This window comes from Marmota marmota, unplaced genomic scaffold (genome assembly GCF_001458135.2).
Source record: "Marmota marmota marmota unplaced genomic scaffold, marMar, whole genome shotgun sequence".
Classification (NCBI taxonomy): Eukaryota; Metazoa; Chordata; class Mammalia; order Rodentia; family Sciuridae; genus Marmota; species Marmota marmota.
In genome coordinates this window covers 22,701,573-22,720,876 of record NW_026000057.1, presented here as the reverse complement: position 1 = coordinate 22,720,876, position 19,304 = coordinate 22,701,573, and the positions used below count along the sequence as shown (strand labels likewise).

General features: G+C 33.1%; 1 protein-coding gene across 2 annotated transcripts in view; it reads right to left on the bottom strand.

The window, feature by feature from the left end:
• Ccser1 (coiled-coil serine rich protein 1) overlaps nt 1–19,304 on the bottom strand; it is a 988,234-nt gene that overhangs the window by 353,781 nt on the left and 615,149 nt on the right. For both annotated transcript variants that reach the window (XM_048813620.1, XM_048813621.1), the window contains exon 9: nt 2,210–2,254. In XM_048813620.1, the coding sequence (XP_048669577.1) occupies nt 2,210–2,254 (45 nt within the window). The remainder of the gene's footprint in view (nt 1–2,209; nt 2,255–19,304) is intronic.

Genomic DNA, 19,304 nt, shown 5'->3' with positions numbered 1-19,304 from the left:
CATTAAAATTTAACATAATCAAAAGTACATTGTACATCTTTATAATGCACACATGCAATAGGACACAGCAAATATGAATCAGGGAGAAACCTGTCACATCTCTGAAGCAAGAGAGACCACCAGGTCCTTATCGTCGTAATTGCATTCTTTGTGTACGGATCATCTATAACTGAGACTTGACAGAACAGTTTCCACAATATTTTTCACCTAATTATTTTATACTTCTTTATGGTTTCTTACCATAAAACACCATAGGTTTCACTGGCATAGGGAAAGCTAAACTGAGTGGTTAGCTTGAGTACAAGCATGCTAAATTAACCAGTGCTTCTTCACCAGAGGAAGTAAAGAGGTTGTTTTGCATTCAGTAGTCCATATTTGTATCCAATGCATGAATCAAAGGTGTCAAGCAGAGAAGACATTACTGAACTATGATTAATTTGACACTCTTACCTTCTTTGCAATTATTTTCACTAACCTTAGAAAGAAAGCCCAGAGCAGGGTTGTCCTCTCTATGAAGATTTATATACTATAGGGTAAATTGTTAGAAATTTGAACTTCACATAAACAGTAAAATAGTTTGATGAAAACATTTTTTTAAATTTAAGAAACATTTTTTATTGACATGTTCTTTACCCATACATATACTTATAATAAAAATAAAATCAGAGGAACTAAGAAAATAAGCAATAAATGTTTACAGGTAATGGTTTTAATAAAAAACAATAATGATGTCTTCAAAAGTTACATGGAAAGCCACAAAATCTTAATAAAAAGAATGAAGAAATTTGCCATGGTCTAGCAATGCCATTATATGGATATGTGGATTTTAAGTTTTCCTTCACGTGACACAAAGTTGCTATTGGACTAAGACGCAGAAGGAAAAGTTAAGTAACTCCATATTGTAAATCTCCAAAGCATTAAATCAGCATAGATAAATTGTGGCAGATTTGCTTTGTTGAATTTGCACTTATGAGGTGATGCATTTATTTATTTCTCCGAGTTGATACATTTTGATGCTGTCTGAGGGAAAGCAGCTACCCTCACAAAATCAGAAGGTTCTGAGGGCCTCCAGACAGAGTGAACACTTTTCCCCAAACTGAAGACTATGTAGAATATCTTACTTTCCTACAACATGAAAAATAACTGAACATTTATCTGTATTTTACCCTCTTAAGCACTTCTGCTAATGCAAGCCAACAAGTGTGAATCCCACAAAAGAGAGGTTGTTGTGGATAGAAAAAGGCAGACAAAAGTAAAGAGGTCCTAAATGACAAGTTTACTAAGAACTAAAAGGTCCTATACCGATAATACACAACTGAAAATTAAAACAGCAAGGAACGGGAAAACACGGCTCAGTTAATAGAAAAGAAATCTGTACAGAAGGACAAAGCACAAATGGTGAGAGGAATAAGATTTTTCCTCATTTTGTAAGAGAAAATAGCTTCATTTTGACCCAAAATTTGTTACATTAGTATCACTCCAAAAGCGAGATTATTTTCTATTTAAAGAGAAAATATTGACTTATTGAATTAAATATTCCCCTCCAGCAATCTGCATTAGAATAATTGTAGCATTTACACATTTAGCAAGGGAAGACTTTTAATTGATGTTGTCTTAGAGGGACACTCTTAAACATACTTTAATAACAAACATAATATGGCATTATATTTTGTACTATTAAGAGTGTCCCTTTTCAAAGTATCAGAGATAGTCAGCAATAAAGAAGTTTTAAAATCTCTAGCATTATCAAAGTAACTTCAGACCATCTGAGGATGCATCCCAGCCTACTACCATGTGTCTATGGCCTCTGATATGAAAGGCAAGAATCTCAGATGTCATAAAATATATGCATTGTTGGAATTTTGCTAATTTCTCAGCAAATCATTATAAATAGTTCATTGCAAAATTGGCTTAAACAGGCTTTTCTGCAGCCTCCGGAGGGCCATGCTGCTGCAGAAATCAATTTTATCAGAAACAATACTTTCTTAAACCTAAGAAACAATATTTTCTTCAGCCTTAGAGACACAAGCACAAATAATACATTTGTAAAATATGCATAAAATGTGCTTTTGCTAGAATGAATGGGAGTGTATGTACACACAATTCTTCTCAAAACATGTCCAACTACAATTATCAACATCATCAATCAACATCACCACATCACTGTACCATGTTCTTCTCTTCATCCTGTTCCCTTAAATACTCTTACCTCTCTCCCTCCTTGTGCTGTTTCCAGTCTTTTCAGGCTTAAACCCTGAAAGAAAAAAGAATACATATATATATATATATATATATATATATATATATATATATATATATATATATATATATATNAAAGAAAAAAGAATACATATATATATATATATATATATATATATATATATATATATATATATATATATATTTGTCAACAAAGTAAAAGTAGCTACTAATAAGTACACCTGCAAGAACATTGCAGTAAAGAAGTCCTTTAAGAGAGAACATCTGTATGCTGACAAATATCTCACACATATGCACATATATGGTGTGTGCATCTATAAAGTAAATCTTCAAAGGCGATACTTATGTGTTTCTCTCTAAACCCTAATGCCATGTGTAAAACTAAAATACAATGCATCTATTTTAAGCAATGATTGCCTGCCATTTAGTGAGACCATAATTTAGAATGTGCTAACTTGAAGCAGTATGTGCAGTATGTGTTTTATTCTTATTCTCCCTCATCCCACTTGGCACATCTTGGGCCTCAAACATTAAGTGAGGTTGATAAAAAGAAGCAGAAACCCTTGTAACATTGGTGTCCATCTAGAAAATGTTCAGGGTTTATTTTTTAAATCATGTATTTTTTTAAAAAATACTCAGGATTTAGTTCTGATAAAAGACTTACTTTCCCCTCTGTGTTCTCATAACTGCTGTCCACAGTAGAAAGGAAGGACCCACCTTAAGTCTCTAATGCTATGCTTCATTAAAATGAAGAAAAGTTCATCTTTCTTTTAGCAAGCCAGAAAATTGTACTTGTGGCACAAGATGAAGAACCATAGAGTGATTTATCTATTAATCCATCCATAATCTTTATCTACTGTGACTGGATTAATGTTATTTAGTAAAGCAATAGAGTGAAAAACTATTTATTTTTCTATAAACGTAATGAATGCTTCAATTCCTGTTATTTTTCCTGTAGTTGCTTCATGTCTTGATAGGATGATGTGAAAATTGCAAAAATTTTGATCTTACAGTACTTAATATTTCTATTTTTCTTCTTCCTTACCTTCTATTTTTCTCCCTTCTTCTTTTCTCCCTCCTTACCTTTAATTATTTTACAACATATATTTATTAAATACTTGCTATAAGTCAGACATCTTGCGAGACATTGGGAATATCAAAATAAATAATAATATTCCAAGTGTAAAAGATCATTGACATAAAGGTGTAGATAAAACTTAAGGAGATTGATGTCAGATATGTAAAAAATTCCCAGTTCACAAGAAGAGGCCAACTCTGCCTGGGATGGACCTCCACATAGAAGAGCATAGAGAAGAACCATTTATGAATGGCATTAGGCTGAGGAGGGAAAGGGAGACAGAAAAGGGCAGAGACCAAGAGATATCAAGTGCTGGAAACGTCTAGCTGCTCACAGCTTGGTGCCTGGATCAACAGCATTGCTTGGGAACTCATAAGCAAAGCATGTACCAGAATGTACCTCAGACCAGTTGTGCCACAAACTGCAATTCAGTACAATTTCCAGGTGATTAATATGCACATTAAAGCTTGAGAAGCTCTGCTGTAAGAGTGCTAGAAAAGATGAATGGTTTCCTTAGCATTTTAGTGACTAGGGTGGAACAGTAGGGGGTGGGGGAAATAAGGTGAAAATTTGGCCAAATTGTGAAGTCTTTCAAAGGAAAGATTTTAGACTTCTTTAGGCAAATGCTTACTTATATAGCAGTTTGGGAAATTAGGCATAAAATTTATAAAATAGTAAAAACAGATAAAAATGAAGTTTCACGTATTCTTTGAATTTAGCCTGTATCTGCTTTCCTTTTCTCTATCATTTAGAAATGCAATCAGGAAAAAATGGGAAAGAATGCAAATATATATTGGTATTTATATTTATTGCAAATATTTTTAATATTTCACCACAAAGAAATGATAAATGTTTGAGATAATGAGTATGCTAATTATCCTTATTGGATCATTGTACAATGTATATTTGTATCAAACTATCATATGACACCTCATAAAATTTTACCTGTATTACATGCCATTTAAAAATAAAGTAAAATAACTAAGTTAAAAAACATGCACTTTTTTCACATGGCTCTAAATAATTTAACATGGCTTTGGAAAACATAAATTTAATAATTTTTTACTATGCCATTAAGAATTTTTATTCAAGTATTTATTTATGATAAAAATATGAATACACTAACTACATATTTGCATTGTTAATGGACAGATCTGCCAAAAAAAGGAAAAACATAAGCTGTGAGAAAGATATAGTAGACTTAAATATTGTGTTCTAGCATTATATTCTTCAATTAAGCAACACTTTGAAAGTGCAATAACTAAGTTATTAGTACATTGTTCTAAGAAAAATATAGGATAAAATTATTTCCTTTGGTCACAGCATTTATGTTTAAAAGGTTTTTCAGAGTTGTTTAAAAAAGCTATCACTTCCTATATAAAAATCATTTCTTGAATAGTTTTTATGAAATCATAGGAAAACAAGTATTTTCTAAGCCCATTTAAAGTAAAAACAGACATTACATTGTTGTCTCTAGAAAAGATTGTAGAATCAACCAAGTAAACCAGTTGTTTTTGTATAAACAAATGGGAGCCTGGCTTCTCAATATAGAAAATCATCAACATTTACAGAACACCTATAAAGATCCTAAATTCCTTTTTTAAAGGACCTAAAACAAAATATTAAAACATTTTTGTCACAAGCATTGAGTAAACCATTGCTTTGAACTCTGTAGCCCTGGACAGTGAGACTCTGCTTCTGGGAATCTTTCCTGTGATAAAATTAAGGAGAAACTCCCATTCACAGGTGGCCACTGTTAATGGGATAGATTCCAAGCCTGGCTTGGAATTTATGGGTTCAACAGTTTTGGGTCCCAATGCCAGCTGCCCAGAGGTAGAAGAAACATGGGCATGCTCATAATCTTAAGGAACAAGCTGGCAGAAGCTAGAGAAGACATCCACAAGCTACTCAGCCCCACTTAGTCTGTTCCTGCTCACAACCTCGCTTTGGTTTACCTTGAAGAAGTTTTCTCTCAATAAATCCTTTTGATATTAAAACCTACATAATAAACGTGCGGAGCCTCACTATTTGTTCAGTCAGACCCCATGAGGCTGCCTCCCCATCGGTCCCGCTTTTACGTATTTTTGTCTTTATTTCTTATTCTCCCTATATTTTCCAATCTTCTCATCACCCATATATGGAGAACTCTTGTGCTAGGCAGGTTTCTTTAACCTGAAAATTTAAGCTAGAAGAATTCTGATGTGGCATTTGTGCTCATGACTTTTAGGATCTGGAAGTGCTTTTGAATTCCAAATGATGTATTTAAATGTCTAGTTTGTCACTTTCTTTTGGTGTGCCTGCCAACAAATTCCATAATATCTCTCAAAATAATCCTTATTAAAAATACACTACAGCTCTTACATATCTGTCTTGAAGATTAAATGAGATAGCATATATGCAGCATGTAGCAGAGGGTCAGACAAAGTTTCTACCAAAATGATAATTATTGACTTTTTCTTCTCCTTCTTCATCTTCATCCTCCTCTTATTATTAATTTTATTATCATTATTATATACACAAAATATAAACTTATAAGGTCAATTTAAATAAAACAACCCTGTTTTTACTTTATTTACAGAATGCATATTATGTTGAGAATATTTATACAAATAAACAAAGAATATTCATTTTGACTACGCAAGTTTTAAAATACTTTTTGCACACATATTCTCATTTGATAATTTTCTGACAATTTTTTGAGTTATGTGTTAATTTCATAATAGTTTTTGGGGAAAATGGCCATTATTTCTTCAATCTTTCTGTTCCTCAGTTTTCCTATCATCTATTTCTGGAACTTGAATGTTAAATTGCTTTTTTTTTGGTCCCATGTATCTTTGACGCTATTTACTTTTAAAGTCTTTCTTTTTTCTTAGTGTCTCATTTTGTATATTTTCCCTAGTGGCACCTTCAACTTCGCTGATCTTTTATTCTGTAGTGTCTAAACTGTTGCTATTCTCAAACAGTGAAATTTTTGTTTCACTTTTTGATACTATTTTGTATTTTTCTCATCATAGTCTTACTTTTCCATAAATCTTTGACATATTTATATTTATAATGGTGTTTTGATTGTCTTTTCTATTAATTTTATAATCTGACATTTCCAGGCCTGTTTCTATAGGTTGAATTGTCTCCTGGCTGTAAATTTCACTTTTCTATTTCTCCTCCAGACCAGTAATTTTATATTAGTTGACAAATGTGCATTTGCTTAGTACTAGATTTGATTGAATCCCCTTAGAGACAGTTAGAAATAATTCTTGCAGAGGATTATGTTTCTTGTGAGTCAGACTGACTATTCTGATGTTGGTTTTAAAAACTATGGAGGTAATAAATATGAAGTAGTCTCTAGAGTTAATATATCACTATTACTAAGATTTGACCCTTCTGTGCCCTTTACTGAATACCCCATCTATCAGTGAAGGCTCACTACTTTGGCTATTAGGGATTCCTAAGATACCCTAGACTTGTGAGAACTCTGGGGATGCTTCTACTTCCAGTTCTCTGGCAATTATTGTTTTGCAGAAGATGTTCTTCACGCTATATATGAATTTCACACTATATATGTGGAGACTACTATTCAAACAAAAACCCCAGTGCCCAAAACATAGACAGACACAGGGAACTTCCTATAAAAATACCTTTCAGTAGATGAATTGATAAAGAAAATGTGGTATATATACACAATGGAATATTACTCAGCATTAAAAGAGAATAAAATCATGGCATTTGCTTCAGGTAAATGGATGGAGTTGGAGAATATAATGCTAAGCGAAGTAAGCCAATCCCAAAAAACCAAATGCCAGTGTCATCTCTGATATAAGGATGCTGATTCATAATGGGTCTGGGGAGGCATGGGAGGAATAGATGAACTTTAGATAGGGCAAAGGGGAAGGAGGGGAAGGGAGAAGGATGGGGGTAAGAAAGATTGTGGAATGAAATGGGCATCATTACCCTAAGTACATGCATGAAAACATGAATGGTGTAACTCTATTTTGTATACAACTAGAGACATGAAAAATTGCGCTCTATATATGTAATATGAATTGAATTGCATTCTGCTGTCATATTTAACTAATTAGAATAAGTAAAGTTTAAAAAATTAAAAAAAAAATTTCTAGAGTTATTAGTCTGAGTAATTTCTCCTCTGCCCCTCCAAATCCTAGTTGCCTTGTTCTCTCCAAACTCAGATCACTGTCTTTTCAACTACAAAATTTAAAGACCATAAAATACTATTTTAGATGTCTCTCCTTAGACCATTGCCCCCCAAAATGCCTCCAGGCAGAAATCCAGGGATTGTAACTTTCTCTTTATTTGTTCCCTTCTCTCAGGAAATAGAGTGTTTCATACCTGTTTTTTAATGTCTGAAAATTGTTTCATATATTTAGTCCAGGTTTCTAAACATTATTGTGGTAGAACAAATCTCACTGACATTATTCTCATGAATAAAAACAGAATTCAAAGTAAGAATTATTTTAAGCTTATTTTTTTTTTGAGGGAGAAAATTGAAGTTCATGAAATTCTAAGTATGTGACCTAGGTGCCACATGTGGTAATTACAGAAATAAAACTTAAACCAATATTTTCAAGACTTAGATTCCTTAGTTCATCCCTTCATCCTCAGTGGAGTTTCTTCAAACTCACACCAGTCAAAATGTTTATTCGTTAAGGCAACACACAGTGACTAACAGTTCCTGGGTATTGGGATTTACCAAAACTTTAAAAAGAAGAAGAAGAAAAGAGGAAAAAAAAAAAGCCTACACGTGGGCTTCCATATGGGTTACCATAGTAGAAATGACACACTATATAAACTGTGTAAAAAGCTTGATCGTAACTTTAGTCACTACATTATTGAAAGACCAAACTTCATGTTGAAAAAAAAAATGAGGTGGAGCTTCTAAAGGCAAGAATTTGGGAGCTATATATGGTCAAAGAATAATGATCTAAATGGATTATCTATTCTGTAACACTGCCTTAGGCAAGATAATGTATCAGTGGATAAATCAAATGATCTAGGGTATAGTGAGACTCAGTAGGGATTCTTGAGGTATGATTTGGGAAATGCGATGCCCTAGCTGGTATTGGGGACTTAATCTGAGTATTATAGGAAAACTGAATCTTTAATTTGGAAGGTCAGGGGGCTTGAATGGGGAAAGTTATTAGGGAAAATATCATCTGTCATTTGCCATCTCTACAAAAAAATTTATAGCAACCTTGATTTCTGTAGTCTCTTACTGATAGTGAATGGGTCAATTTGCTTTGAAAGATCAGAATGTAATATAATCCCAATTAACCAAGCAACAATATTTAAGGCAAGGGATATTTTAAAAAGAAATATTAATCTCAAAATATTGAAACCCTTTTTCTATGTCATTTACATATATACCACATAATGAAAAATCTTTTGCATTTTTATATTTTGTATAATTTCTGCTAAAAGACATATTGAAATAATTTAGAAACAAAATGTTTTAATTCTATTAACTAAGATAATCTGGTTCTCAGAAAGAGTTGCAGTGAAAAGACAGTCAAATTATTCATGTATATATGTTTAAATATGTATATGTATTGATTGACTCTTAAAACTTATGTAAGATTACAAAATTTTAATTGATTTAGAATCCACTTCATTATTCTTTAGTAGTATAGATATAATATTTATGCAGCATGTCTAAGGAAAATTACATTTTAAAATACTCTGGGGATATGATTGGGAAAAATACAGTTACCTTACTATAAATATTTTCTCACCAGAGAATATAAACTCTTTGCATTAATCAAAATTAATCACCAGAGACCAAACCAAAATGTTATAAATTGTACGTAGGGAAAAAAATTACCCTGAAGCAAATGTTCTGCAGTGTGCTAAATTAAGATGGTTTAGAAAGGCATTAAGCAGGAAAAGCTATTAACTGAAAATATAGAATTTCCTACCAAAATCTCTCCTGCATTCATACATCTGCATGAACAACCCAGTGACTCTGTTGGGTATGAGGTCATCTCTAGCTCAAGTATGAATGTGGGGAAAGATCTTCCTCTTCATAATGATTATAAGTAAACCTTCCCAACTTTCTATCTGGTCATAAGGATTTCCCCTGTTACCCTGTAACATAAAGTCAGATATATACTAACCAATATCTTGGATTTGGTTGACTTATTTTTCTGAAAAATATGAAATGGACAAGTGGAATGGATATCTTCTGTCCAGCACAGCAGAGATTACATTGGATAAAAATGGAGAAAGAAGTTATGATTTAAGTGTATAGAATTGTAATTAATTATTAAACACTTCAAATAACTGTGTGATTTTCTAACATTTAGCTTCAGCTTTGGAGACACTTGGAAGAACTAGAAGAAACTTTAAATAACTTATAATTCAACCTTTACATTTGACAGAAAAGGAGACTTGCACCCAGGGAAGTTGATTTATATCAGGTGGCAGTTTCAGAATTCAGACTCTGGTCATTGAGTCCCAGATCCAGAACTATCTTTGTTTAACCAAATTCTTTTAATATTTCTATCATAAATCATTGTCTTAAAAGCTGTATGACCTTTGGAGCATTCATTAACCACTTCATGTGCCACATTTCACTGCTTTAAAATTGAAATAATTTTTAAAATAAAAATCCATTATAAAGTACAAAACAGTGCTTCATTCACAGTTAACTGCAGTACAGACTGAATTTTATTAGTAGTTTAAGATCTGACTACTCATGGTGCTATCCTATTTGGATAATATCCTATTTGGCTAAGATCAATTGCTACTACAGTTTTAAAAATACCTATTATTTTTAAGTATTGTCTGTGAACCAAGTACTGTTCCGAAAATGTTTTACCTGGATTTGTTCTATTCTTACAATAACCTTATTAGATGTTGTAACAAAATGTTCTTTACACATTGGGCTGAAATAAAAATTACTTTCTAGTTGTTCCACTCTGTTTTTGAACTGATTTCTTGGGACAAAATAAGACACACACATTAACAGTTCTTTTTATTGTTAGTTTCACTTTTCAGCTATGGCATGTTACCCAATGTAATGACAGGACTGTCTATAAACCATTCTGACTGCCCTGCTCCTACCGCCAATTTCTTCATTTGCAGAAGAGAAATATACTCCTGGAGAGTGTAGATAATGTTAACTCTCTGGGTCTTGGTTTACCTATTATAAAAATGATGGTAATGAGGAGGGAGAAGAGGAAGTTGTAATGGAGCTCCACAGAGCTTTAAAATGTAACAACTATGATGTGTTTTCATTTTAAAATAGGTAGATAATTTATTATAGGTTCTTTTAATGCATCTTTCTACCTAGCATGACTTCTCAGTTAAACTGATAAAACTACTCAAGAAGTTAAGAAATTCCAAGGTTGAGCACAGCTTTCTATATACCTACTGTCAGTTTTATCGGGTCTCAAATTCAAACTTTTTAAAATTTGGACATCTAGTTTTCCTTCTTTTAGCTTGATCTGCAACTTTATGTTTAGTATTAATTTTCATTTTTTTGATAAAAACATTCCTTGTATATATGAATATTAAAACTTAGCCTTAATTAAGATTCATTTTGTAAGTGATAGTATTGAGAGGTGACAAGTTATAGGCTTACTGAGTTGACTCATGAAGTCAGTTTTCCAAAGCTGAGTAACCTAGTTGTAAACTGCAAGAATTCACTCTCACATTTAATTTGTAGTGAAGTTAATGAACATAGTTTAAGTATCTTTGAGATTCCCCTCTCTCTCTTTTAGCCATTATATTTGATTTTTTTCTTACACAATATCCATTGAAATTATAAGTCACCTGGGTATGGTGGTGCCATCCTGTAATCCCAGAGGCTTGACAGGCTGAGACAGGAATATCTTGAGTTCAAAGCCAGCCTTAGCAAAATCAAGGCACTAAGCAACTGAGTGAGACCCTGTCTTTAAATAAAATACAAAATAGGACTGATGTGGCTCAGTGATCAAGTACCCCTGAGATCTATCGATGGTACCTCCCTCCCAAAAAAAGAAAATTAAAAAAATTAGAAGTCATACATTTATAAAAAGCACATGTTGGAAAACTTTATGAAGTTCATAAGCATTTGGGTTTTAAAATGTCAAAATTTGTCAAATACTATTTTACTAGTACTTTTTAGTTATACATAACATTAGGATTCATTCTGACATAATTTTAAAAGCATGGGATATAATGTGTTCTAATTCATTTCCCAGTACTTCCCCTTTCCTCCCCTCCCCACTCTCCCTGTTCCATTTCGTCTGCTCTACTGATCCTTCTGATATTTACTATTTACTTATAGTTTATTTTTTAAATTAGTGTCTCTTGGATATACATGGTGAGATTTGCTGTGGTGTATTTATATATTCGCATGGGAAAGTTAGGTCAGATTCATTCCAGTGTCTTCCCTATCCCTTCTCTTCACTCCACTTTGTCTACTCCACTACTCAAATGCTTTTTTTCTTTTGTCGAAGTAATTCTAATTACTTCCAAAAGTCTATATCATAATATCTATAATTCAGTCTCTGGAAATTCTGAATTACTCATCCCCCTTTCCAAAAATGAAGATATGTCATTATTTTCAGTCCACCATTCTTCATGATTAAGTTCTGTTTTTATGTGGTAAATGGAAAATCCTCACTTATTGTCTTAAGCAATATTATATCCATATCACAGTATGTGTCTAATGGTACATGTATGTAAATAACAAAAATAGTTACATTTATTATCTAGACATATGTGCAAGGTACATACATGAATGAGCTTCTTTTTAATTCAGAATTATATTATGTGGCAAGTGATGTTGTTAATGCCCATTTTTGTGACAGGAAAATTGAGTCCAATAGAGGTTAATTAGCTTGCCTGCAGAGGCACAGCTGAAAGGAAGTAATTTGAATATTAAGCCTAGTATCTCATTATACATCTCTTTTGGCAATTAATACATATACTACCTCCAGAAGTAATTACTACTTTTTATGTGTGTTCAGATGAATATCTAATTTGAATTAGATAAATGAGTTTAATGAATGGATGATTGAATAACTAAATGAGAAACTCTAATTCCAGAATTAAATTAACATCCAGGAATAAAACCTAAACTATGTCACTTTTACATATTGAAGAAGTAAATGGAAGGTAACAAATTATTGGTTTTGAAATAATTTCAGATTTGGAAATAACAGTTTAAAAAAAAGTTAAGGAAATGACATTGGGTTCCAGAGTCCTCAATTTGTTGCAAAGAAATGTGAAATTCAATTGAAATATTTCCTGGGGCAGACAAAGATTAAAAGAAAATTAATGTTACTGTATGAGCACAAATAACATTTCACAGAGTTTGTGATCACCTTTGCTCTAGGCTAACCAAAATATTAAACTAGTAGAGTACTTCCATGTCCCCAGTTTTCTAGTTGGTCTCATCTTGCTCCACTGCATAAGTTAAATTTCTTCTGCTTCAGGGGTGTGGGTCCTCATACATTATGATACATTTTTGCTGAATCTGGATTATTTCCAGTGTTTCTGATGTTCACAGCTGTGTGGTCAATGAAGCATATGTTCATTCATGGTGAAAAAACAGTCTAACAATGAATTTCAACATGTAAGGACAGGATGAGCACCTATATGTGTAGCACATGATAGGTATCATGAAAGGTAATTATGTTACTATTTGAAAACCCATTTTTGATGATACCAAGCTTATTGAATTGGTTTATCTATTAAGCTATTTTATTCATACCATGGAACATAAAAAGAGAGGTTGTACTAAAGTAGTTCAAGAGAGGGTTGACTAGAATGTGGTTATTTAGCCACCATCTGTCTATCACCTCTGACCCATCTCTTTCTATACCCATCCCCACCACCCCTTGACAACATTCTGGTTCTCTTGATAGATGCCACACATCTTTCACCACAGCCCTTTGGGCTAAATGTTTATCTTGCCTGGAACTCTTTTCACCCAACTAGCTCATAGCACCAACCCTCACAATTTCTAAAGTCTTCACTTATTTCTCACCTTCTCAGTGAAGCTTAGTCCCATGTTCCTGTTTAATATTATACTCTACTGCCTATTTTATTTATAGGCAGACTTAAAATATTTAAACATATAACACAATTTATTATTATCATATATTATTTATCTATACATGAAATAAGGACCACAAGACAGGGATCTTTGTTTTTCTTATTTTTGAATTATCTTAATTGCTCAGATAGTACTCGGTACCTAGTAAGTGCTAAAAAAGTATTTCAATATATGTTGAATGAATAGAACATGTACTTTTAGATTGTCTACGAATTTAGTGAGTTCTACCTAATTTGTACTACACTAATTTATAGCTGAAAGTAATATCAGTGGTATTGACTTTAGTGATCTATCAGATAAAATAAACGTATATGCTCTTATTAAAACAAAATATAATAATATAAAATATATAAATTTATAAATATAAATTTAACTTAAAATTTTAGAAAATTCAACGGTTTCTTACCACACTATAGCTGATTAGAACACCAAAGAAAGCCTGCCATCTTATTTATGTTTTTGTTTTGTGTGAGCTACTAGGGAATGAACCCAGGGGCGCTTTCCTACTGGGCTACTCCCCTAACACCTTTTATTTTTTTATTTTGAGACAGATTCTTGTTAAGATGTTGTCTGGCCTTGAACTTGCGATCCTCCTGCCTCAGTCTCCCTCATTGTTGGGGTTACAGGTGGATGCCACCATAACCAGCCCATCACTTATTATGTTGTTATTATATGAATAAGACTATATAAAAGGAAAATTGCTGATTTCACATTACCCATTAGAGCACGAGTTTTAATTGGACAGGGTCCCTTTCTATCAAGCTCTCAATGATAAGTTCAGGATTGAAACTAAGCTAAATATGCAAAATTTAGTAACATAAGTTGAATTCAAGTATAATAAAGAGCATGGTTCACAGGAACTTATCACAGTACTCCCAAGTACTTATCTAATTTTAATCTGATCTAAAGAAATCAAACAGGTTCTGTCAGAAAGACTGAGTCTATATTATAAATTGAGGACAGTAATTTATAAAATCACAAAATTACTTATGATTCTGTACAATAAATACTAAATGACAATTGTTGGGGGCTTCCCTGAACAGGAACTGAGCATGCCCCCTTGGCCTTGAGTAATGGGGATGTGGAACTGGCATCACATGCAGTGCGAAGGAAGTGGGCCTTACCTTTGCTTGGCAAGGAAGTGCAGTTCTGGGATTGGGCGTCACCCAATGTGACTGGGCTACACCCCCGTTTGTTATAACACAACCCCTTGCCTTATTTGGGTGGAATATTCCATCAAATGGCTTTTCCTTAATAATTCATGGGTTCAGGGTGCACTGGCTCTCTTGCCTCCCTTGCTCCTCTTGCCCTCCAGTGTTGGAGCTGACCCCTGAAGTCCCAGAGCCATCCCTGACCCCCCAAAAAGGTAATTCGAGTTTGTGTGGTCTTTTCGTTGCCAGTCTAATTCATGCAGAGTGATCCTGACTCCATCGCCCACGCGGTACATGGGTGATAGACAATAGGTTTCAGATACTGACAGATGTTTCAGATGACACTGTCAATTACTTCTTGTTAAAGAGAATCTCTTGATGAAAATTCAAAAGTGGCTGAAAATGGTTCTATTTAGCTTTTTTTTTTAATTGGTTGTTACTTCTGCCACTTCTGCACAGTGGGATAGGACCTCTACTCTCGCCTGTATTGTTTTAAGAAAACAGAAAGGGGGAACTGTGGTGAGCCGCTTCTGCCGTTTATGCAAATTATGGTCACCATTACATGATGGCGCTGGCTCCGCTGTGGTCTGTGACAAACAACTCTTTGTTTGGGAGAGTTGGCGCATGACTTTTCATCACTCTATGAGAAAGCTCCACGTGGCTGCTTTGCATTGGGGCTTGAGATGCTTTATTAAGGCTGGGAGGGGCATCCGAGAGAAGAAGAAGAACTATCAGGGGCAAGAAGAAGAACTATCAGGGGCCTGAATAAAAAGTTGCTGAAAGAAGATTCTTGGGTTGCGTCTTTCTTGCGGGCAAGAAGTCGCGCGCAACAAACAGGGACTTGCAAATGATGCTTATTGTATATGACAACTAATAATGCTTTGGGGAGCTTCTCACAATTACTCTAAAATTTTCATCCAGAAAATCTCAAACTCAGGGAGGTCCTCATTGTCTTGAGCTTGTCACTTTTCTACTTCAGTTTCCCTCTTATTTCTGTTTTATACAGCTCAGTATCCCAAACCTATCATTTTCATCAGGCTGATGCAGAGACCTTTCAACTTTGTGACCCTTTCTTCCTCTGTTGTACTTCCCTATCAAAGCCTGAACTCTGGATATCATATACAAAAGGTATTAATGCGCAAAACAAATATTTGTTGCTGGAGAAAGAGTTATTTAGGGCCACAAATTTCAAATTTTCTCTCAACATTTCTTAAAATCAATCTTTCATACTTCATAGATTTTGTACCAGCTGTTCTCTTCTTATAATGTCTCTCCCCACACTCTTCATGGGATTATAAGGTTATCCTCTTGTCATTCGATTCTCTGTATAAATTTCCTGTGTCAGAGGTTTTCCATGAACATGGAATTAAAATAGACATTGACTTGATTACTGTTCCATCACCCAATTTCAATGATATGCTTAGGATTTTCTACTAAAATATTTTTTATTTATTCATTTATTATTTTGTATACTAGCAATTTCCTTCTACCAGAATGTGAAATGAATGACAATAAACACCTTGTCTGTCTTATAAAACTATACCCCAATACTTAGAACAGTGTCTCGCACTTAGTTGGATGTTCACCTTCTGATAATATAAGTTAACAAGCTCTTTTTCTTTTTAACTCCCCCCAATTTTAGGTATTTTGTTATAGTAACATAAAATTAACACAGATGGCATTGAGTAGGTGCTAAAATATTTATTAAATCAACTAAATGAATAAACTATTATAATTCTTATAAACCAGATATTTATTTACATTTTTAAATGAATATGGTATTAATATGTGGATTATAATATTTGCAGTTCAAATTCATTCAGAAGAAAGAATTCTTTTTCTTGGACAAATCAAATCATATCTCTGAGACCACATTCTTTTTCATGAAAGTTGGAAAATTGCATTTCTTTTATTATCTCTAAAATTTTGGGATTTTCTATTCATTTAGAAGATTAAAAATTTGAAACTTCAATTTTAATATTTGAGCTTTGTTGTATAGTCAAATTCAGCACAATAATTTTATTAATAAGTGTGGCTTTTGCCTATATCAAATTAGTATCTCAATGTTTTACTTTAAAAATATTCCTTAATTCTTCTAAGAGGTCTCCAAAACAATTAATTAATAAGTAACCAGTGGCTGTATAAGACTGCAATATTTAATGTTTGTTTTATGTACTTTGTATTTTAATAATTATTATTCAATACATTGGCAAAGCTTTCTGTTCATCCATTTAAAGTCCCCACTTACAAATGTAGCATTGATAATGTATAACTCCATATTGTCTGAGAAACCCTATGGAAGACTCAATCTTAAACAAATAAATAAAACTGTGTCAAAATTCACAATCCACACACATGTTTATTTCTATCATTATTAATTTCTAGAAACATCAAAACAGAAAAGAAAAATAAATGTATATGGAATCAGATTGCAAGTCAAAATTGCACAAAGGCTTAAATTTTCATCTGACAGATCAATATTCCAGATTATAATTTAGTGCTCAAACACAAAGACCTAAGTGAAAATAAAATGACCACTTTCATTTCCCTATAGCATCTACTCCAATTTAACAGAATTTGCATAATGAATTTCTGGAAATAAGATTTCTCTAGGAAATCCATGAACACTAAGGAGAGAATGTTAAAACTAATCGAGTATATTTTAATTCTCCCAAGCTGAGATTAGCATAACATCTTTAAAAAGTCAGTTGATGCTTTAAATACATAATTTGCTATCATAGGCTTCATTCAGACTAGTACTTTTATTCATTAGAGTATGAAGGAACTAATTAAATAAATTCCAAGGCTACATTTCGTAGGGGTTAGTCATAAGATACCAGTCACATTAATAGATTTTGAAATTAACTCTGGATTTTAACTGTAAGGATGCTGTTCTCTGATTTGTGCAACTTGAAAGTATATCCATGGAAAAGGTAGGAATTATTCTTTATGCAATAGCAATCTGAGGGTTTGAAGTTCTAGTTGCCTTCTATGCAGAGAACTCGTCATAAAAGATTTCTTTAGTTTTAAAGTCTTCAAACCACTTTGTAGCTTTTCCAACCAGAAACATACAAACCTGCAAGAAACTTTGAAACTCCCTGAGAATTCTCTTCTTACCCCTTCCCTGTTCATCATCACCAGTGATGCAGTTTATTTAAATAAATAAATAAATAAATAAATAAATAAAAGATAAGCCAGGCACAGTGGTGCACACCTGTAACCCCAGCAATTTAGCTACTTGGGAGACTGAGGCAGGATGAACCCAAATTCAAGGCCAGCCTCAGTGAATTAATGAGCCTTTCAGCAACTTAGTGAGACCCTGTCTCAAACTACAAAATATAAAGGTTTGGGGATGCAGCTCAGTGGTAAAGCACAACTGGGTTCAATCCTCAGTACCAACCAAAAAAAAAAAAAAGAAAGAAAGAAAAAAAAAACCCCGATAATTGTCTTAAAGTAGTAATGTTTGTATTGGCATATGGGATCATTCTGAGAGTTACTTAATACAGCCATCCCTCACCTTTATCTCCTGACTTTTTCATTCAGTAAATATTGTATCAACTCTGAACAGTAACTGTTCTATGTGTTGTCGAGGCAGAGGTGTTGATCATGCTGCTTACATTAAAATATTTCACAAGTATGTCCTTCTAAATAGACTTACAAAACATGATTATTAAAAAATGGCTTATTTCATTTATAAAATGCCCCCTTTATTTCATATATGAAAAAACTGGGCTTAGAAACAGGGCCTTCTGAAGATGATGCAGTTAGTTAGTGAAGGTCCACAGTACATAGGATGCCAGCATCTTCTCATAAGCAGAAGTATGATCACAACTGCTTTGTAAAATGTTCCTTTCTCCTTATTTTTTTCACTGTGTTCTGGTGACTCCTTCACTGTGACGTGGATGACCTGTTTGAGAGAGCTACACTTTCCATTTTGCCCTTTTCTGAGTCACCTTCAATTTCAGGAGTTTTAATTGTTGTCTGACACCATAGGAACAATTTTGGCTGCAAAGGAGGCCAGGTGAATCCCCAAGGTTTACAGCTCTGTGCTTCATTTCTCTTCTGTCGCTAACTGTGAGGCCATTTGGCAACAGTTGACTCAGAGCCGTAAGATAATTAGCTTTTTCTCAGAATGGCATGGATTTTAAGGAAGAAAGTACACAACATTTGTTTGAAAACCCAAATCTATCATTTGTAGACTGTGACCCATTTTGGGGACTCTGATATTTTTTAAAATACTTAACATGAATAGTGTCCTTGATAAAGTGATATCCTTATAGCTTACTTCTGAATTATTTCTAGTACCATCCCAAGCACATCTTGTTCCAATTGAAGAGAAGCAGAAAAAAACTTGATAGAGAAATATAAAATACTACAAAATGGATATAAAATGCAAAGAGAATTTTAATTAAAGTAGATGAATAATCTTTAACATAGTAATTGCACACTTCATATAATTTCATTTTCATAGATGTAAGTATACTTAGCACTTAGTATTTAGAATAAAGTACTACATATTGAATCTATCAGTGTTTTCCTAACATTTTAATTCAGTTATGATAATGTAGGAAGACATATTCAAATGAGTTCTAAAAGGATAACTATAATTTTTTAGTGTGAAAGGGTAAAATATTATGAACAATTTCTACATATATATGCATATTGATAATAATCTAAGTCCAAAGAAGTGACAATATTTTTATTAATAAATGGGAAAGAATTCCTCAAGGAATTTGTCTATACATACCAGAACAATTAGATCATGTCTTGCTAAAAAATTTTATTATTTATTTTATAT